At 27.4% G+C, this 24,355-nt stretch overlaps 1 protein-coding gene across 3 annotated transcripts in view; it reads left to right on the forward strand.

The window, feature by feature from the left end:
- Positions 1 to 18,335, forward strand: part of LOC102680058 (trace amine-associated receptor 9) — a 19,712-nt gene extending 1,377 nt beyond the window's left edge. The window contains exons 1-10 of one of the 3 annotated variants that reach the window (XM_006619871.2): positions 2,176 to 2,325; positions 7,000 to 7,600; positions 7,950 to 8,075; positions 9,605 to 9,721; positions 11,145 to 11,299; positions 11,981 to 12,128; positions 15,349 to 15,603; positions 16,565 to 16,664; positions 17,493 to 17,621; positions 17,907 to 18,335. In XM_006619871.2, coding sequence (XP_006619934.1) covers positions 7,385 to 7,600; positions 7,950 to 8,075; positions 9,605 to 9,721; positions 11,145 to 11,299; positions 11,981 to 12,128; positions 15,349 to 15,603; positions 16,565 to 16,664; positions 17,493 to 17,620 — 1,245 coding nt within the window. In that variant the 5' untranslated portion in view covers positions 2,176 to 2,325; positions 7,000 to 7,384 and the 3' untranslated portion in view covers position 17,621; positions 17,907 to 18,335. Of the gene's footprint in view, positions 1 to 2,175; positions 2,326 to 6,999; positions 7,601 to 7,949; positions 8,076 to 9,604; positions 9,722 to 11,144; positions 11,300 to 11,980; positions 12,129 to 15,348; positions 15,604 to 16,564; positions 16,665 to 17,492; positions 17,622 to 17,906 lie in introns of those variants that run through there. The other 2 variants (XM_006619873.2, XM_031512499.1) reach the window with 2 other exon arrangements.
- The last annotated feature ends 6,020 nt before the right edge of the window (positions 18,336 to 24,355 follow it).

The following is a 24,355-nucleotide window of genomic DNA, read 5'->3' on the forward strand; positions in this document are numbered from 1 at the left end:
ATAGAATATTAAAATTTCAATAATTTATTACATCGATGAAAAATAAAAAAAGAATCGTTAAAAATTTAAGATAGAATGAGATAGAATGAGTATAAAATCAAAATTCGTTAACCGGTTAGATACAAAATATTAATAGTAATCTTTTTCTCTAGCTCAAAATTTTCATTTAGTTCCTTTCATGTCCATTGCCAAAATCTTCATTGTATTTAGATGCTATTTGAGTGAGAGAAAAGCAATGAGTATGATGACTTTAATTCATAAATTAATAATAAAAATTTCTCAGTTATTATTGCACTAATATATCGATGTGCACGATGTATTTTTTATTACATTTTTATTATTTTATTTACATTATATATGTATTAAAATTGTGAAATTGCTTCGTTTGTTATTGTTAATATTTCTTTTATTATTATTAATTCAATATTAATGCAATTTACAATCGTAATTTGAAATTAATTATTGCGGATATAACGATAAATAATAGCATTATTAATTTTTAAGCTCAAATAACAATAGTAATAGAAATTTAATTTATTTTGCGATATTATTTCTTTAGAAAACATTCGTATTCGAATGTCATCAGAAATATTTACAATGAAAATTTAAATATACAATCTTTATCGTAATGAATCTGGTCATTGTCAATTGATTTCAAGAAAATGATACGTAAAGTTAAAATGTGAGAATAATGTGATGAAAATCGAGTGTTGGAAATATTTTTCTAAGTGCTTTCCTTAGTTTTTTTTTAAATATAGGACTAAGGAAGATAGTATATTTTTAATATAGATGTTAATAATAAGTAGATAGGACTAGGCAGCAATTTCTATTCGGATAGACGTTTTCGCGTAACAATTTGTTTCAGGAAATAAAATTTAAAAAACCGGGAATAAAGCTGAGACAATGTACCAGATCGATTTCTTCGATCTTTCCTTTCAATCGATTCTTCGAAACGAAGTGTGAGCCTGAGATTGTACGCATGTAAGGGACAATTATCATTGCGATCATTCATCGTCTATAACTTCCATAATTTTGATGAAAAATATCGATAAAAATTTAATTTGGATTAATTTACTTTAGATTTCCGCGTTGATTTTCTTTAAAATTCTTTTTGTTGCTTGTGTTACGCAACAATCAAATGTTTGAATGTTTTGCAAAAGAAGAAATTGAGAATTATTTGAAAATAAAGGAGGATGGATGAGACGATCAGGGTAAGGCCTCTATTTTGTAGCAACTTGAGCTTGAATGAAGACAATGGAAAATCATTATTATTTAATATACAATATATAATATAAATGTGTATAGTCATATCAATACAATTGTTATATGTTTATAAGAAATAAGATAAATCAATTGATTGCGATTGAGCGAGATTATATTTTTCGTAGGTAAAAATGTTTATCAAACATTATATTATTATAGATGATAAATATTTTCATTTCAAATTGCTAATGTTAACCGTTATATAAAAAAAGCTTAGATTTTTATTTTGTATTTTTTGAGCGATTTAATTTTATATACGTACTTAAATTATAATATGCTAGATGGCGTGAGAAACATTGTGATCTTTTTGAGGTTGGTATTTCAGAACGTGTAACATAAAGATCCCATAAGATGTCACGCCTATTTTGTTTCTCGTCCGTGGTGGTAGAGTGCTGGATATTTGGTAAAGTGGATCACTTGGTTCCGATCAGTAAAGAGCGAAGACGACGGGTGTGTGTAGAGGAGAATCGTGTGGGAGGATGAGTTTTGGCATGTCGGTGCAATGGGTGTTCTCTGGCGAGCCCAAGTGTTGGGCTGTCATGAGTCGGGAGCAGTGAGGCGGGTAGTCAGTGCGTCGTCAGACTTCGCGTCGTCGTGATGTTATTTTGTTTTTTGTCTTTCTGATTTTCTTCTTTGGGGGTTCATTCAGAGATTTTCTTCGTCGGGGGAATATATCAAGTATCGTGTTGTGACTTTTTATATATAATTTGTAACAGAGAATGATCGCCATATATTCTTTGAATTAGTTAGAAATTTAATAATTTAATATAGTTATCGTTATATTTAATTTATCGTTTAGATTGACTTCTGTGATTGTTTTACGCGTATATTATTGTATACAAAACGTAAGCGAAATTGAAAGAATAAAATATCGGGAATAAAAAAAGTATATATTTTTAATAAATTTTCCTCATTTTCCTTTATTATATTGATTTATTTATTTTATGCTGATTTTTCACAATTCTTCTTAAGAATTTTCAAATCCAAGTGTGATTATCTTTTCTCTAGTGTGATTTAAATATTTATCAAATGGCTTCTATCAAATTTTTTTCATATATGAAGGTATGTATTAGTATTTTTTATAGTATATTTTGCACGCATTTATTTTTGATTTATTAATTTATTTCGTATTGTTATAAATATCAATTTCATGTGTATTTCGCGTTGTGTATAAATTTTTATAATCGAATATCAATAATTGCCATATCAAATAATTTTATTTGTCATAGAATAATAATATTTCATATCTCTATATATAAATTAATATCTTTTATAAATTTTCTAGATCAATCTTTATTTATTTGAACATTTGATTCGTTCGATTCGATTTAAATATCTAAAAATAATATAATATTTTTATTAATAAAAATTAATCTTATTTTTTATATCAAATTTGATTATTTAACATAAATATTAAAAAAAGAAAGATATAAAGATACAAGTTTTGCATTTAAAATACATATAGTCCATATCCTTTAAGCATTTGTTATTAATCGTTAATATTAATTATATTATATTTAAGTTAAATATTTTATTTTTATTATTACGCGTATCATCAATCTTCTTCAAATATATCAATTTTGTTTATATGATTATGAAATTTTCGATAATACACACATGTAAGTATGTATATATATATATATATATTACATACATATATGTATATACTTAGATGTATATCTAATTAAAATTAATTTTCAATTTTCAATTGATGTGTTTGTATCGGAGATCATAATATTCTTAATGTTACAATAATGTTACATTATTTGTTTTTTATATCTCGAATATTTTATCAATATTTTATCAATAGTCTTTTCAAAAAAAACGAACAACGAGAATCAATCATTAAAACGCAATGAAATCTTTCAATGAAAGATCCGAATCAATCAATTAAATAGAAATATTCGTATCTTTTATTGCGATTTTTATTTTATAATATTTATTTTTTTATTTTTCTGTCGTCTTTAAATTATTGCGATATGTAAAAGTATGTAAAAATAAATATTTCTTAATTTAATAAAATTTCAACATATATATGAAGAAAAATTGACTTTCAAAATATCAATATTTATTGAGATAATATTGAAATATATTATTTTTGTTCTTTATTTTTTAATAAGTTGGTATATTATCGAATCATTATCGGTATTATATATTATATTTTAAATTATATTTTTATTAAAATATAATAATATAAAAAGGTTTATATCAATATGCTTAATCAATTTTATAATTGCACGTATCGATAATTATACCTATAACTTATGCAGTGATAGGAGAAATGTGAACAAGAAGTTTGGAGATTGATTTAAAGTGAAGGTTACACTATAGTTCATCAATTTACCATACGATATCGAACGAACGGCTTGTCTCATTCTCATTGTTGTATCGATGTCGAGTCACATATTTGCGAATTTTTATGAAGTTTTTAGAATATTTTGTCATATAAAATCATTTTCATTTGTTAATTCTATTTCTTATACTATACACATATAAACACGAAATTTTTGCTTTGTTTTTTTTTTTATTCATCGTTTTATCTGATTATTATTTACTTCCAAAGTACGAAACATATCTATAATTTCGTTTTTTTATAAGCGATTATTATAAACAGTTTGTAAACAGTAAATCGAAATCAAAGCTGATTCTTATAACTTAACCGATACCTTTAACTTTTCTATTTTTTAATTCAATCTTCTATAATCTAATATATATTAGAATATTTTCGTGAAACATTTTTCATGATATTAATTTTGTTTGTAACTGATTAAAAAGCAAGATTTCATTAAAAATAATTGACACAACACATTGTTATTAGTGGTAGATGATGAGGAATAAGTTATATATAATAGATCCATAATATATGTATGCTTGTAACATACCTATATATGTACATATATGTACGATGACATTGTAAATTGATGAATTGCATCATTATAGAGGAACCGATAGGAACGTTAGACAAGTATCGTACAATGGTAGGCAAGATTAGTAGCATATAGTACATACATACATATATATATATATAAAGGTAAATAATATCGAATTATTTTTCTTATATAAAATACGATGATAAAAATAAACGAAATTGGTAGTTATCGGAAACGAACAATTTTATATATATGTTATTTAAATTAATTATAACAAAATAAATTAATAATTTTTATTTTTTATCGACAACTTGACAAATTTATATATTTGTAATATTGTTTTTTTCTTATATTTACAATATTTTATATTTTAAGATATACAAACAAAAATAAAACTTTATTGACGAAATAAAGATAAGATTAATAAGATTAATTATACGTTTTATGATTAGATTGCAAATTTTATATAATTAAAAAATGTGTTCAAATTCATTTAATGAAAATATGTTTTATACATGTATGTGTGTAAAAGTGAAAGAAACATTTTTCACTTGTCTAGAATTTGGGATAGGTCAGTGAAGCGAGATACGATTCCGAGAGAGAGGTTCGGATAAATGACAATGATAGGAATAAGAAATAAACATGGTTAAAAGTTATCCTTTTCTTTTTTTCAACGATAATATTTCGAGAATCGAAAGAAAAATTTAAAAAATTTTAAAACAAACAGCAAAGTTTCAAAGATTTTTCATTCGTTGACTCGGAAATCATTATCTTTAGAATTATTTTTCATTTTTAATTTCAATGTGATTAAATTTTAAAGTGAAAATTACACGATAAATGAATTTATTTCTAAAAGAATATTGTTTGTAATGCTTATAATGATGCAATGATATAAAACGATATAAAAATCTTGTTTCTCTCGAAGAAAGTTAGATCTTTATTTAATCGATTTTCATAATATGTGGATATCTGTAATCTGTATTTATCGTATTCATTTATATAAAATGCATTTATGCAAAACATGTAATATATAATGTGAAAAATATGCGCAAAAATTCGCTATCATGATCAGATTTCTAAATAAAATTAAAGAAGAATAATTTAACATTGAATATTATTGAAACGTTGATTTTTATTTGTCAAATATAATAAGTGAAAAATCGTATTTATGTTGTAAGTTAATACGTTCGAAACGTTTAAAGTTAAATATTTGTTATCGTTTATAAGATTTTTGTTTATTGTTTAATAATTTATAGCGTTATACAATTAAAAATTCTATATTTTTTTTTTATAAATGTATATAATAAATATTTTTATTATATAGGATGATTTACGCAATTGTTTCCGGTATATAAATAATAAAAAAATAAATAAAAATAATTCCGCAATCATCAATGCAGTAAATAATTAAAAAACAGATAAAAAATACAGACAGAAAATAAAATAAATATTTGAAAATGTATTATATTTCTATGTATATTTCTAAAGCAATCCACGATTACATTCGTAACGAAAATATGTTTTTACAAATGTGTTAATATAATTTTTACAAGATATTAATCCTAACGTTGGATGTGCAAGTAAAAGAATGCAAATAAAAAAAAGTATCAAAACGATTGTGAAAGAATTAAGGGATTATTGATTTCTTTCTTATCGAAATATATATATCATTTTATTTTACATGAATGCTACTAACAATCTACGAAGATATATTCATTTTTTATATACTCATTTCTATATAAATTTATTAAACCACGCGTATATATATTAAGTCGATTACAAAAAAAGATTAAGAAAGATTTCGAAAGTGGGATAGAAATAAGAAATAAGAAAGAAGAAAAAGCAAAACCAATGAGAGCGAGAATCGAATAATAAAGATGTACGCAACTAACGAGCCGAAACGAATCTCAATACTCCCATAGATTTTACAATAATTAAAAGAAAGGAACCGTTATATCGTATTATACCTACCGTAATTTGCCCCCGGACATTTCTCCGTTCTCGTTTCAGTTTTCTTCTTTGTCTCGATCGAGTTTGAAAGAAACTTTTTTATACAGTCGCATACAAAATACAATCTTAAAATTGTATTTAATTTCATTTATTTATTTTATAGATACGATTTGAATTATTTATTATATCTATTTAGCAGAGAAATGGTGGAAGAACTCAGCGATAATAGAATCGGGATTGGATCGGATTCCCGAAAGTACTTCGATAAACTTTATTAAATATTTGATTCGAAATCGTAAAAATCTAATTCTTTTAATTTTATAGACGAATATAATTTCAAAATGTTATTCGGCTTCTCGAAAGTTACCTCGGGGAGAGAATAACTATTTCGATCACGTACATCGAATTTCTTCACATTTTTCTATATGTACAATTTAATATATGTCGTATCTTGATAGTTATAACATGCTATTCGCGTATTAAAATTGTTAATTTTATTATGTACATATACATATACATATACATATACATATATGAATAAAATGTAGATATATTTATTATTTCGATGTGTAAAAATGTGACTATATTTTTCTATAATTTTAAAAAACAGAAATTTTAAGTTATTTTTGGGATTTTACATTAGAATAAGAAAATAAGATTCTGAAAGATGTGAGAAATGTAAAATTTTTCAGAAGACTGAACATCGTACAGGATATTTTGATGCGATAATTAACCATCTTGTTGATTCGTATTTCATTATTTCTGTCCATAAACGAAAAATATTTGAAAATTTATCCAAGTACATATAAATTTTCTAAATTTCTATTACGTTCTCTCGATTACGAAAAATAAATGGATAAATAATAATAATAATAATAATAATAATAATAGAAAATTTTATTCTTCTATGTTACAGATATCTTAATCGATTGTGCCTTGGCATCATATGCCATTTGAAAATACAATTTTATAACGATGAAAATGAGAAGTAAAAGGAAAATTGAAATTGAACGATTTGTGAATCGTGAAATTGGAAAGGTGGATGTCGAATAGTGTCGAATTTAATATCGGTTGAAGTGAATAAATTGTTTCAGTTGGTGCGTATAACAATGACGGATGTTGAGATAGTTATTCCAAGTGGTGGTAAAATGAGGGTAGCCGGACCAGAAGTACGGGAGAGATGAAAAATTGTCGGGTCGCGCATTTGCCAGCCCAGCCTCATACGAGACGCGAATGTCTCGTTTGGGCTAGGAGATTATACGCGAGTTTTCAACCGTTTAAAAACGTTAACCAAAGAGAAAATGGAACACAAGCAAACAATCTTGCTTGCACCAGCGCTGAGCAACAGCAGCTGTTGGCGGAGAGACACGTCCGAAACCACTTGGACTGGACCAGGCCCTGGAGAATTGTTACGCGCTACTCTAATTCTCGTGCTCAGTCTCGGTATTCTTTGTGCCAATTTGTTGGTAATATGCGTCATAAATAGCAGACGATACAGCAAATATATTCACGCACAGGTTGGTAAATTAAATAAATATAAAAGATAGTTAAAAAATATGTATTATATATAATTATATAAAAAGATCGATCGATTTACAATTATAGGATTTACTTAAAATACACGAATAGGTAATTTTTAAAACAATTTCTCTCCTTTTTTTATTATCAATTAGCAAAAACCATCTGATGCGTATAATTTTATATCTCGAGTTAAATAATTTTTACTCGAGTTTTCATTCAATTGAAACGTATATATATATATATCAATGAATCCATCCATTTAAAATAGATATTCATTGCACAATGAAATAACACCTGAACAATGTAATCTAAACGATCAACAGGTTCTCTTCAACTTTATTGCAGCCAAAGTACTTACTGACAAGTTTAGCGAGCAACGATCTTGCTATTGGTCTTCTGGTTACACCATTCGGCTTTCTACCAGCTGTTTATGGATGTTGGCCTTACGGCGAAATTGTGTGTCAAATACAGGTAATAAAACGTATGTGTTGTTTTCGTCATTCATATCAGTTATTCGCACGTTTTTTCAATAATATATTTCTTCTATGCAATTCTATGGATATAACGGATTATAATGGATTATAATGGATTAAATATAATATAATATCGTTGTATAAGAATGTATAAAGTATATTATAATTTAATGATGCGATGAATAACTTTATTTAAAAGATATTTAAATATTTAAAAGAAATATTTAAAAGAATAAATATTTAAAAAATCACGTAGATCACATAGTGGAACTTTTCGAAATGAAAAAAATCGTTCCTTTTAGATGCGTATATATTTTGTAATATCATCGTGATACAATATATAACGTATAAAAGTTTTTCAGTAATAAAAAATTTTCGTTTATCGAATTTGAAATTTTACAGTTGCATCTCTTATTAATATCATATTGAATAAATATAACATGCAATGTATTTAAATAATTGTAAATATAATGTTCGAATTATCGTATATTTTCTATCTTTGGCCGATAAAATTTTGATACAGCATCCTATGCGTCTTGGAGAATTTCCTACCGGAAATCGAAGAAAAATGGGTGGGAAATGTCAGCAGCTTGTTCATACCGCGCTAAGGAAATTATCACCACTAGGAATTTGCAGCTGTGCTTCCTGCAGTCGGTACCTTATCCGGTATATTTCTTCCAATAGTTGGTAGTTACACGTTATTCGTCATAATTTTCGTCTAAATATCATTTTCATATTCTTCTTCTTTTCTCTTCTTTTTCTTCTTCTTCTTCTTCTTCTTCAATACATTAATTAAGGATTTTCTTAATCTGGTAATCCAGTAAATTTCAAAAAATAAATTATAAGATAGAGATGGAATAAAGACGCGTGTTATTCTTATTATCTCGGTAACGGAATCTAATATAGAGAAAATAAAGAAATTATACGATAATGTAAAGTGTTATATAGGAAAGAAGCATTTTTTTCCAGCCTCGGATCAAATAAGAGAGTTTGATTTTTCGCGAAAGGAAAACGAAAGGAAGAGCGCACTTAACCAACTAACCAAGAAGATTGAGAAACTGTGAATTTCTTGGTAGAACGATCGAATAAATTCGTTGTGCGGTGAAAATATTCGGTTAAGGTCCCTCGGGAGTGTCTCGAGGATAGCCCGAAACGAGGCCAGGGCGATCCTAGCCCCTCCAGATCGGAGCTTTTTCCTGGCCGTACGCCAACGGTCACCATAGCAACCATCTTAAACGTATAGTATCCTCTCACATCTCTTATCCCTTAACTCCTTTCTTCGTAGTCGCTACTTTATAGATACACTGGCGTCACCGATTCATCGAATCACGTTGTCGCCTTTGGCGCATCGCGTATTTGAAAGTATAGATACTTGACTCGAACGAGAAAATATTATTCGTTCTTTTTAAGTTTGTCGAAAAACGCAAAAAGAAAAAAAAAATTCTTTAAAAATAGTATTCCGAACAATCTATAAAGTATGAAAAGTAATTAATAATTGATTTAATTTATTTTTTCTTCTTTTTTCAGGCGCTTCTTAGAGGAGCTTTGACCCAACAAAGTGCCGTTATCCTTGTTTGTATGGCGATTGATCGTTACGTTTGTATGCTGCATCCACATCATTATCACAAACACGCATCTAAAAAGGTATGTTTTTCGAATGTACGTTTGATCCTGTTATTCTTATCTCTATTCTTATATTCGTTTTAAAATTATTCGCTTTCTCAAATTTTATATATACATATGTAGAAAAGTCAACAAATTATTGAATTATTGAATGTGCTATAGTATAAACCGATCGAGAGACGAAAATCGATTGAAGAAAAATGAGCGCAGATGAGATAAAGACGATAGATATGGTAAACGAACACGATATAGATCGATGCGATTCTTTTTTTAATTTGATTCACTTGGTTTCCCGTCGAAAATGAAATTTTTTTATAGCTTTCCATTATTTCCGTGCTATTTGGAAAATCGTGTTAGGATATTTGTACAAAGACAGCAAAATTTAATTAATTATTTTCATTTTATAATAATTAATCATGATTTATATCAAAATGATATAAAAACAATATATCAAAATTACACGGATTATAAACGGAAAAAAGTCAATTGCGTGTCCTATATATTCGTTATGAATGTGCATAATACTTACAAATCAAGACAAATTTTAACTTTAATATCTTTTTTCTATTTTTCGTTTCGGAGAACATCATACATGTTGGATGATACGCGATCAAGATGGCGATCTCGATCTCGCCGAAATCTTTCTGGAATAAGTAATAAAGAATTCATCTCAATCTTTTTTTCAGAAGTTAAATTCTTCTAGAAAATTCTAGAGAATCGTTTTCCACGTGTGAAGAGACCACGCAAGATGTCGACATCCCGAATATTAGATCGCGATATATCTTCTTACGAGTATCGACAACGTTCAAAATTGTGCGTTTATAATTCCGGTTATCGGTAATACAATACTTTTGAAAATGGATCTATATCGAACGATGCATCGACTTTGACACGTGGTATCGCTTTATACAGGAGGAATCGACAATAGTACTTGAAGCGACAAATTTGTACAAATAATATGTACATAAAATATGTACTTTAATCGAACTGAATCGAATGAAACATTAGTTTTAACGAATCTGTTTAATGATATATACATATACATATGTACTATAATTTATAACTTATCAAGATGTTTATATTCGATCTTTCTTTCGATCGTTCAAAGTATAAAATACGCGGGATTATCTAAAATTAAAAGTAACGCGTTTTTATATATTAATCAATATATTTCTTTTTTTTCTTAATGCTCTTTTTGAAATGCTCAAGATTGAAACGTTTAATCAGTATACGTGATACATACCGATATACATGTTTAAATTAAATAAACAACTAGATAGACGAGCGACGCATTATTTTGAACAAATACGCGACAATTGGAATAAGTTTATAATATATGTATTTGGATGACTAGTCGCAATCGCGTACCGTGTCGCTCGTCCAGCCTCGCATTATACGCTTAAAGACAAAAGAAGAATGATTATTTTCTGTGTATGTGACGCAGTATTACATGCGGCAGGGTTGCGTAGCAGTGATGTCGACTACTTGGATAGCGAGCGTGGCAATTTTCGGTGCTCTCGTGCTTCCAAGAGGAGGTTATTACTTCAACGATTCCGGTCTTCTCGCCTGTGATCCTTTTTTTGCCAGGGCTTCCCTCAGGTAACTCGTTTCACCATATATTTTACATCCTATAACATTACTAGATTAGCCAGTTTCGTTAATTATAACGATATCGATATATTCATTCTTAGGATATTACCATCTATCGAAACATAAAAATATAATTTTGATATCGAAAACTTGTCTCTTGTTTTCGAGACGAGAGATGGATATGTAAGGAAGGGAGAGAAAATAAAATAAGAAAAGAAAAGTATTATATCGAAATCGCGTATAAACGAGACACGATTTTAGACAAATTTTCGAGCATAAAAAATTTCATACCTTTTTGTAATTCGATCGATTTATCGCAATATCACCAAAGAATTGATAATTCGGTAATAAATAATCCAAGAAAGTTTATAAATTGTATTCAACGATACGATACGATACGAACAAGGATATCATTTTATTCGTGTATCGAGTAATATATCGTATATATTTTTACCAATATGTATTCTTCTTTTTCCAAGTATTTATATTTATCTCTATTAATGTTCATTCGTTCAATTTGAATATTTTCCTCTCAAAGCATCGTAATCGAGATATTTGTCGAATCGGCCAATTATAAATTTCTATCGTATACATTTTCGATTCGAGTACATTCGATATTTGTACATGTAAAAAAACAAATTTATTATTATTATCAGTTATTATCTCTTCTCTTTTTTTTTCTTTTTTCAGAATTCTCGCGTGTTGTTGTTTTTATTTTCCTACGACGATGGTGCTGATGTATTGCTATGGTTCAGCCTTTCACGTTAACAAACTGCGCTTAAAAAGGGTGGTTTGCGTTAACACACCGGAGGTCGTTAGCGGAGGCCATATGGAGAGGGTAAGTCAAGTTTGCTGCCACTTCAACTGGCAATCGATAGACTCGATTTAACAAGAAACTCGTCCGATAACAAAACAGTGATAGTTTTTCTCGATCATCGATCGAATCGTTGAATGCTTGATCGAATTTTAATTTCTTCGAATTGTAACTGCGATGATCGGAATGTGTTCGTTTTGTGAAATCATTTCACATTTTTATTCGTTTATACAACATTTTTCGCTTAATAATTTCGGATAATCTGTATATTATATAAATATTTTTAAAAAATATTACTTATTAGCAGATATACGTATATACCGTTTTCCAATAGTCGATACGTTGTAGCTTCGTTTAAGATATTGCAACGATTAACCTATATTTATTGGTCCGTTATTAATGCGTGCTTATCCGATTCGAAATAACGTTACCCAAATATCATTTTCATTTAACTTTACTGTAAACGGGAAAAGACGAGAATGATGAAAACTTGGAATGGAATGGAAAAAGGAATAAATTCTTGATAAATATTTTCATTGAATCGAAACGAAAAATGAATCGAATAATTTTAATTATGGGAATTTAATTATGGAAATTTTGCTTACGCAAAATTTTTTAATTCTTTTTTAAATTTATGCTCGATTAATTGAAATCCTACAATTATTTATAATTCTCGTTTTCGAACGAAATTTTAAACAGAGAGCAAAATTCAACAATAATATTCCGATAATCGCGACTTGTCAAGATTTTTCAACTTAAGCTTACGACTTACTGTCGTCAGTTAGCTTAATTTGTCGCTACGTTTGAATTAGGGATTTCAGTTGTTGAGAAGAGTTGCCAAGGATTTGGTTAAATACATTTAGCTTGTAACTTGATTAAAATAACTTCATAAGAAGAAATTTGATCGAAAAGATACAAATTTATTGATCTCGATTACGTAATTCGATTACGATACGTAATTCGTGGTAATAATCACACTGTGTGATAGCGGACCGTTCGTAACAATTTGATTCGAAACACACCGATGAAGGTGACATTTGAAGTTGCGAACAAATTTTCACTCATTGAACTGAATTCGCTTTAGTTTTCCAATAATTCCAAGCTCTAGCGGTGTCGCGTACTTAGCCTAGTTTACTTCGATGTCTCGAAGCCTCGGTGAATACAGAACTTTTAAAAGAGCGTGTACGCGAGAAAGAAGGTAATCACGATAGATATTCATAAATTTTCGCCCGATCATCAACTTCTTTCCTCGTGTCCTCGATACTAATTATTTTTCCGAAATTATTACGTCGGAAAAACAATATAATATTTTTACTACGTCAAAGTAAAATACTAATCGAGTCGATGTGCGTTTAATATCAATATCTTCTATAAATTCTATTTCGAAAATTTATATTGTGTAAGTAAATAGTTGGTGCGTGTATATGTATTCGACGCAAGAGATCAACGATTCGTATTTTAAATAGTTTGAATAAAATAAATTAAAATAAATTAAAATTACGTATATTCCGAATTATTTTCACATATGCGATATTTAAATTAATTACTCGAAATAAAGATATCGCGATATCGCACGAGATTTCGTTGAAAAAAAGTTTTCTTCAAAGAAAATTTGAACGTGGGTATGACTTGGTTTAATGGAATACGTTCCGAACAGCTTATTTATACGAAAGTCTATCTTTTCTTGCTTTCTTCTCGATCGTTCTGTCTTTCTTCCTTTTACGACCCATAGCTTCGATGTAGGTCAATGGATGTTGGGAATGTCTTCCAAAGGCGTTCTCGAGACCACGGTCGTGCCGATGTGTGTAAGATGCATGGAAAAGGGAGCAAGCTTGCTATGCCCGTAGTTGGGGATAAGAGGGACAAAAAAGGAACTTTCGTTGTCGTTTCGATAAAAATTATTAAAATTCGAAATACCATCAATTATCCTACGATTTGTCGATACATCGATACGCGATATTTCAAATTTTCCCAAGTTACAATTTGCGTTTTGATAAAATATTTTGCCAAACTATAGTGGCGGTAATATCGGTGGATAATGACGCTATGTAGCGATTAATGATCCATAAATGAGATATTACGTTTCATCATCGATTGAAAATTCATTGAAATATCGTACGGCTAGCGAACAAGCGAAGAACACGATCGTTCCGTTCAATTTCTTCCTCTTATTATTTCCGCTTTTCACCTCATCTTTCTCCCGCCTATTGTGAGATAACGAGCTGGAACGAGCCCGATGAGGAATCAAATGGAATCGAGCCCGTACATTCAATTCGTGGGCGTTCTTCTGCAGGAAGATCGTCTTCCTTTCGTTTTTTACCCTTCGTTTCGTTTCTCGCTCATTAGCGTACAGCTTCCATTCTTTTTGCTTTTCATTTATCTCTATCTCGAGATTAGAGATAGAAATTTAAGAAACGCGTCATTTTATAAACCATTCTATATATATATTTTTTTTTCCAATTAAACGTTGAAAATTATTTTACATCGATAGATAAATGTATTTCGATCGTTTTTAACGATAACGACCGAGTTGCGAATGAACCGCGTTCTAGATGAAATTCAATTTCAAATTTATAACGGTTCGCGTAATCGAATCTTAAAAGTTTTATGTTCGTTGCTCGTAGTCATCCATTTTTCGAGAAAATTAGTTTTCTTTTTTTTTTTTTTAAAGCGTATAATTATAATTAGAGAGAAAGAGAGAGAGAGAGAGAACAATAGCTATGTACCTATTCATCATTGTAACGCGATAATTGTAATAGAGAAGCGAGATCGATAGATAGGCAAATAGTAATGATAATTTTGAGATCGATAAACGAAAAGTAAATACGAGAACGCGAGAAGAATAGATGTATAAGGATGAGAATAAGGATAACGATAAAGATGCGAAAAAGTATAAGACGGAGGAAGGATTTATCTAAACGAGCAGATTCGTAATCCTTTTACTGGCGCGCGATGAGAGACTTTGACGGTGACGAGCTTAGCGACTTTCGTAACGGTGTCAAGCCGGTCTAAAAGATTAGACATCCTATCTTTTAGACGTTAAGGTCCTCTTATTATATATGTTTCGTATTACCTTCGACTCTTCTTTTTTTCACTGATCTTTGAGATCATAGATTCAAAGAGTCTTTGAAAGTTATTATTATCGTTAAAAATATATAAAACGTATGATAATATAAACGTTACTATTAAAGGATATTCGATCAATTGACTATACACTATATACACGTAGTGTATTTATTTGCAGCTTGTAGCTCACGAGAGACGATTGTCAACTTCTGCTTCTCGAACAATGGCTGCGATGAGTTTAGGATTCATTGTTATGGTCACGCCATGGACGATTCAGGAAGTCGTTGCAGCTTGTACCGGAAGCAAACCACCACCATTCCTCGACTTCCTCGCCACGTGGCTTGCGCTTTCCAACAGCTTTTGGAATCCGTTCCTCTATTGGCTGCTCAACAATCACTTTCGTCGTATTTCGAGAGAACTTCTCTACACTAAGGTAATTGCGTTACAAACAAACGATAATTTTCTTTTCTTTTCGTCGTTCGTATCTTAAATAATATAACAGTGGAAAAATCGCTATTATTATTTTTTAAACGTATATATATAACCATCCCCAACATGTTGTAAGATGATACTCGATATACTTGTACTTACATTTCTCGTATAGTATATATCGCTTTTATATATAGTTTTAATCACATGTAACTTTGCATAATAATATAATATAATCGATAATATTTTGATAAAAATTGATATAATTGATGGATTTATCGCTAATTATTGACTTCGTTCGATGGAAGAACGATACATTCGTGCAAACATAAATACATCGAACTTATCCCGTTATCTCTGTTGATTTTTATATCGTTTGTCGTAGCTTGTACGCATACGCATTAGGTATCGATTTAATTCTATGCAAACCGGGTGTCTAAAGATGTAATAATAAGTTGCTTTCGCGCAAGATGCGTGAAATATTAATACATTAATCCCGTAATTTTTAAAAGATTTTTAAAAGGAATAGATATAATACGAATAGAGAGAACAGAAAGATTTCGAAGATCTTTTCTCGAAATCGTTATTTTCAACGAATTCGAATAATCCAAGTTTTAGAAGTATTAGAAGTAATATCGGCTATTCAAGACAGTGCTGTTCAAGCTTTATTCGCGAATAAAATGATTTTTGCTTACCGTATGTACCAAAAGTTTACGAATATTGATCATTTATAGTTATCGAAGGCTAATCCCTATTATATATCTTTCAACTATACTACCTACTAACGTTTCTCTTGCTCTAACAAATTAAACAAGTCGATAATTCTATGATACGAATACGACGCGATTAAGCGATATTTATGCAAAAGTACATACGAATTTTGTGGAATATTCGTGGAACGAAACGGTAAATTTTTGCGCGATAAAAATTTTATAGCGTGAAATTTTGTATTTGCAATTTTTCAGGTACTTTGTAGGCCGAAACCTTTGGGACCGAAACAACATTGTTGCGCCACTAGCACAGGTGGTCTTGATGTTTGTAACATGGCAGGAGTCGATTTATCAGGTGTGTAATATCTACTTCAAACTATTTCCAAATTCGCATTCCAAAATACGAGAATTTTTTTTCACTAAGAATGATATATCGATATTTACAAATTTTATCATAATCGTATCATTGTAATTTTATTGTAATTTGTAAACTCGTTCAAGGATTGTTTTTTATATTTTATTTTCCCATTTACGGATCGTTATGATTGAATACTATAATGTGATGATATTAGTTTATCCGTTAAATTAAATAAAACCATTTTGGTTTTAAACCAATCGCTGCGATGTATTTATCGATTAATCTCAATAATTGAAGCCAATTTTTTTGAAAAATCATAAAAAATACGTTAATATCTACTTTCCACTTTTTCCGCTTAATATAATTGAAATAATTGAAGCGAATAAAGATTATATTATGTAGTTCTTAATACATATAACGTTTAATATTTATATTATTTATTATCTATATATTATTACCAATGAAAAAACAAAATTGTGTAAAGATACAATTTAAAAAAGTTTATAAAGTTCATAGTAGTATGGTTTTGTTCTGAAAAAAAAAAAAATCCGCTATATACTTGTATTCGGTAAAATAATTCTTTTCTCTCCTCGAAGATCTCTCATCTCTTTTTTTTTTAACCGGGATCCCGATAAATAAAACATTTACGGGCGAAGCGTGATTTCTACTTACGAGTCGTGATGAGAGGATAAAACTTGTTTTCATCTCGTTACAATTTATAAATTGATTTTCTATTTTCGAGGACTTGTAATTGCGATTCGTCAATTTGGATTGTCTTTTAAAGATCGATGTATCGCATAATAATACAAACATATCGCGTTCCAGGTTTAGAGCGTTGCTCAATAGACCGTTTTTCAATGGCTCGATGTTCCTCTTCTTCGTTAGCCAATACACCACCACCACTTCCTTGGGAAACCGGACATGTCCTACATAACGACGCTACGCCAACGTGAGGTGGTACATTTTATATTTATATATTGTGTGATATTTTGCGGAAAATAAAATAGTATAGTATAACGGTAAATCTAACGATCAACGCGAATATATTTATTCGTTACGATTCGATAATTTTTTTGTCAACGCAAATATATGTATCCTTCCCATCGTTTTTATATTATAAAAAAATAAAATTTTTCTATTATATCCGATTCTTCGATTCTAGATGTTGAAATTATCGTTATCGAAATATCACGTCCCATTTATTTGATGGACTTATTAATAATTATTTGATGATTTCAGTTAGGGATGCCGTCACGCAAACGGAGGATATTGAATCTCCAACGCATGCTAGTTAGTATAGCGTGGCGGCAGAACATCATTCCGTGACTCGTAATCTTGGAACGGAGCGATCATCGCATCCTCGATCTTTTTCAAATAATTCGTCTTTGTCGATAATAGAATATTCTTTGTACGAAGAAAGTGCACAAATCCGACGCGATCGCTGTTTCTATTTGGAAAATACGTGTTTCAAAAGCGTGCCGGATTTAATTCGAGATCTTGAATTTAATTGACGTAATAATCTCAAATGTTGCCGAAGAAAATATATTGTGCTGTAATTTGCGATCAAGAATCAAATTCGTATAATGGACATTACGATTTTGTACTAATCAAAAGTTCAAAGTATTTTTTATTATAGATGAAGCACAAACTTCTTTCGACCGAAAGAAACGGAAAAAATATTATCTTGAAAATTAAACATAATTTTTCACTAATTTGAACTAGAATATAGATATATATGTTTATGGCATTCAAATATAAAATATAATAATAAATCTAAAAGAAAGTATATATAGGTACTATTATGTAAAATTATTTTACATCAATTTTTTTTTTTTATCTTTCTTTTCATGATTTCGAACGTAATGGGAAAAGGAAAGATAAAAAATCCTTGCTATATATCGTTAATAACGGTATATATCGCTATATATCGCTAATTTATGTAATATTTTTAATTATCGAACTCATTGAAAATTCATTGATTCATTGTCTTATATCTTGCCAATACACGTTTATAATAACCGCACAAATTATACGTATAAAATAATATTTAAGAAATTGCAATATAGATGTTAAATAGATATTATTTTTATCGTGTTTAATTATAATCCTTTATATTTTTTTCCCTTCGAACGGAATGATTGTTATGATTGATAACGCGATGAAGAAATTGTTTTAAGACATATTATTAGATTTGGAAACTGAAATTGAAATTGAATTATTATCGATTAATTATCGATTTATCTTAAAATTTCATTTATATTTAATATCAAGCGTTTAATGTTAATATAACTTCGTTAATATTGCACTTTTTTATCTTTTTATAATATTTATTGATAAAAGAACTCGTTTTTACTTACATACACACATAGACGCGCGCGCGTTGAATTAAGCTGATCGATGAATTAGGTAAAAGTTTATAAAAATTAGAAAAATCATTTATTTTTCCAATCAAATATGTTATTCATTCTCGCGTTATATGCTTGAATAAAATTATATATGTAAAACGCGATTATGAATGCGACAAAGATTTCATTTTTTAATAACGTATTAATTACTGTGAAAAATAAAATATTAGTAACTTTGGTATAATATAATATAAAGGAATAGTTTATATATATAACGTAAAATTATATATATTAGTTATATCTAGTTATTTACACACACTTATATACGTGCATACGCGTATATATTCGTTAATTTATAGCAAAATGAGGATATTTAATAAAAGAAAAAAATGTTTGAGAAACTGTAAAATATATAATAATATTTAGCATTTTTAAGAAAAAAAAATATTATGCTTTCCAATGATCATTATATTACTTATATACAATTACATTGCAATAATAAATTTATTTATCGAATATTGTACCTATAATAGTAGATTATTATTATGTATCATGTTCTATGGTTGAAATAAAAAAAAGGAAAAAAAAAAAAAATAGCAGAGATTATAAATCGAGAATTTTGAACTTTAGATATTTTTCATTGATTTTTGTCATTTCGGAGAAGCCAATGTTAAATCATTGTCTATGAACACGATGCAACGGTTTATCGAATATGTTGAAATATACATATATTTTTTACTATGTAAAATGCTGTGAATATAGGTATTATTTTTTATATACAATTATGAATACAATAAAAAAAAAGAAATAAATTAATAATGTTAAAACTTTTAATATGTTTAAAATAAACATCATTTTCAATTGTCGTTTAAATAATAAACTAACAAATATCATTTATGAGTCGATTTATAAAAAATTGTTAATATATGGTGTAGGTACGGTTGTAGGTACATTTTCGATATTACGAATGTACGTTACATCTTTCCTGAACTTTCTAAATTTAAGAAATTATTAATTTAATAATTAAAAAATAATCGTAATGTTTTAAATGTAATTTGTTTTGTATTCTTTTTGTTTCAATTATGATTGAGTTATTTACAAAGAAATTAAATCTCGCGTAACGCAAATTAGTAAAGCATGTATAATATTTTATAATATAATCATTTGTAAATAGATCGTGGTATAAAAATAGAGAAAGTTAAAAATGAGAAAAAGAGTTAAAAATTTGAAAAATTGCAAATACGAATACTTTAGGATTGTTATATCATACAAAATAAATGATTCAGGGACTGTTATAGTTATATAAGTTTGAAAAATTGTTATTCATATGACGTTTCTTCATATGAAAAATTCCTAAATGTAAACAACCGTATATTGAATATACGAATTCAACAACGTTATTTAACATAAATATAACATTAATATAACATAAATATAATTTATAATAATGGAAAAGAAATTAAAATTAAAAGAAACGATCGAATAATTGATAATAAAATGATTTGATTTACATATGCATCATAATTAAAAAAAAAGAAAAGTTGATGTAATGTTATATTCGAATATATAGTTGGAATATATAGTTTCGTAATATATATACGAATTCGAATAATATACAATACATATATATGCATATACCGATATCCAATATATTCAGTCTATGGTATTGGATAATCTGGATAATGTTGAATCAGTTTTGTTTAATTTGTTTAATAAATAATTCCGAATAAGAAATAATTAAGTTCCGTTTTGTTATCGTTAAAATAATTTATAATTATTTTAATCTTTTTTAATGCGAGAAAAACAAGATATTCTTTAAAAATAGAAAAATAAAAAAAATGTAAAAATTTATCGATTTCTTGGATCATTGTCTTGAAATTAGAAATGTAGAAAGAATTTTTTATATCTCTCTTGATTTTTAATTTATTAATTTTTTGCAAATATTTTTATTATAAAATGTTTCGTGTATTTATAGAAATAATTATAAATATAGATAGAGTTTAAAAATGATACATGTAATAAAATAGTGGAAAAAATATATAATCTTAACTATTATATATTATACAATTACGATTTTAACGCGTTATACAATATTATGCTAATCGTATAAACTTTAGCTATATTTTTTTCAATTTTTAAATTATTTATAATATTACATTGAGTTATACATATTTATATATAATATATTACATTAACGTAATGTACATATGTATGGTTTTTATTAAATGTAATGCTGGAAGACATTGTGACGATAGATACGAACGTTGTAAATTGTACGATGTGAAATCAACAAATTTTCGTAAAAATTTTGAATTGAATTTTACTTTTTAAATAATATTTTTCATATACATACACATATATTGTTAAATATAATTATATAACTTATTGTAAATAATTTTGTACATATTAGTTCGATATTCAACGTTTTATTATTTGTCATTTTATTATTTTTTTTAAATTCTACGATTACAATATTTATATCTATGCGATATAATTCTCATATTATTCGTTAAATGATTATTGTATAATAAGGAAAAAAATGTAATAGTTAATTGTGTTTAATCGCAAATATTATAATTTTCTTATGGAACAAAATATAAAATTAAGTATACATTGTAAGACAAAGGAAAAAGAGATGAAGAAAAAGAAAAAGAAGAAGAAGAAGAAGAAGAAGAGAAAAAGGAAGAAAAAAACATATGATCTATATTAATCTTTTACAATATTAGAATATATATTAGTAAAATTAAGGTCGAATTGTTGAGAGTCGATAAGAGCGAAACACTGCCTGTTGGCTCACCAACAACAACGTGAAAGCTCCTTTGTAACGATGAAACGAAATATTTATCATTGCCTCGAACACAGATAACTATTCCCTATCGAATAGGGCACAAATCATTTTTGTATCGAATAAGACAACGCGTATCAATTTTAGATACTTGGGATACTTATATAATTAGAAAAATTAGAAATAAAATATTAAACGAAGAATTTAGATGAAACGCATAAATAATCAAAGTAAAAATAATTATGAATTTTATTCCTTATTTTATATTAAAATAATTGTTTTAATTGGAATATTTTTTGTGTATCGATAAATATATATATATATAAAATAAATAAATATAATTAATTTACCAAGTTTTTAAAAAATTTAAATTTTTGTATATAAATTTCCAATACATGTACATTGATTAGAACTTTTCGATATACTTCAGATTATTTACGCTTCGTTATTCACAAATAATTTCAACTTTTTATAAAATTAAATATTCGCATCTTCTATATCCATCAGAAATAATATATAGTTAATTATAGAACTTTATAATATTGATTACAATGTTAATTTGGAGAAATATACATACACAATTCTCGTAAATAATATTTTTGTTCGTTATTTGAAATATAATATATAAATATACAAAATATATAATGGTGTTAGATAAAGTTAGTGATGTTGTATCCTATAGATATATTCTAATTCTTATTAAGAATAAAAAAATGTATGAAGTGAAAATAATATGATTGCAAATTTTGTTCGTTATTCGATTACAATTCTTATATTTTTTATTATAATATGTTCCTCGCCTCCCCCCCTCTCCCTCCCCCCTTCTCTTTTCGCTCTTCCGTTTAGTGAAAGTCATCGAATATTCATTTATTATAACGATACAGAACATATTCGACGTTCTTTTCCAAATAATTGAAAGAATCGGATAATTATAAACGTAGGCTCTTCTTAATGTTAAAAAGAAACTTTATTACACGATATTATCCGATGTTTAACTTTTAAATTTTCAATTGATGTAACATGGTGATGAGAAGAGGCTTCTCTTTACATTTTGTACAATATCATTTATTTACAAGAATAAGTTTATACAATTTACAAAACGATTTATACAATATAATAGATGGATAGATTTGTTTTTATATCGGCACGTGTTCACAGCGGCAACGAATGTCAGGAACGATTGACAGCTATTTCCGTTTAATCGATATACGATTTTCTTTGGAAATTTTCTAGCATATCGAATAGGCTTTGAAATTTCTTATTCTTAGCGGCTGTCAAAGAGTTTCGACAATTTCTACGCTGTGGTTGTTATTTTTAACTAATAATATTATAATTTATTATTATTTTATTATTAAATTATTGTAATTTGATATAAAATTATCAAATTGTTAAATAAATTAATTAATCGATATTATTGTACATAACGATATACATTACTATTGATCTAAATTCTACAAATTTATATATTATTTTGTCATATTTTGTTCTTTGTAAGAAGCGAAAGAAAATATTTGACAATAGTATTTTGCATTTTGATAAATATATAAAAATTTTTTATAAATTTCTTTTTTCTCGGAATGTTATTTTAATCCATGTTTTACGTATCCATATATCATTTTTTCTATAAGAATATTATATAGAATATTTGAAAACATTGTCGTACAAATAATTGTACAATAGCTATCTATAAATATACGCAAATATGGATAGTATAACAAGTTCGATAAAAATATTTAATAATAAATTTTTAATGATAACGTATCAAATGTATTCTCCACAAATATATTCTCTAATTAATTAAACGTAATAACGATCGAGAGTAATATAATTGAAAATTTGCTTAAATTGCGTTGAAAAGATTAGATCCTGAGAACGGTAATTAATATTACGGTATTAAAATATAGGTATCGTTATACGAAGAGAAGATTTCATCACTTATAATAATAAATGGCATTTTATTACGTTGGTGTTAAATAAAGCTTTATCATCTGGAATTATATCCGATTTAAATGCAATAATAGATTTTTAATTTAATTTTCTGCGATGACAAAAATTCTATATCGTCCATCGATATTTAGACCGAATCGGATAAATAGTTTGAATTCGCAAATGCCGGTAAAAGAACGAAAAAGTTTTTCTATAGTTAAAAATATAATTTTTTATATTTGTATATATTTTTTACGATTACATTTTACTAATTAGGAAACTTTTGATCGATTTCGATGAAATGGTGTCGAATTCAAAATTTTAAATTACATTTTCTATCCGCACCGTCTCGGCCTTAATTTTCGAGATATTAACATATTATTAGATTTCTTAAACTACTAAGGATTCTTAACGCGATTTAAACATTATATTTTTATACTTACAAATCACTTTAATCTTTTAAATCTTTCATTATTAATTATTTCATATTTTACATTGATAATTATATAATTTTGAATTTTTGAAATTTTGTACCTAATGGAATGTTAAAAAGTTGTGTGTACAAAATGTTTATATTTTGTGTACAAATGAAAAAAAATGAAAAAAAAAACAAAAAAAAAAAAAAAAAAAAA

This window comes from Apis dorsata, unplaced genomic scaffold (genome assembly GCF_000469605.1).
Source record: "Apis dorsata unplaced genomic scaffold, Apis dorsata 1.3 scaffold_446, whole genome shotgun sequence".
Lineage (NCBI taxonomy): Eukaryota > Metazoa > Arthropoda > Insecta > Hymenoptera > Apidae > Apis > Apis dorsata.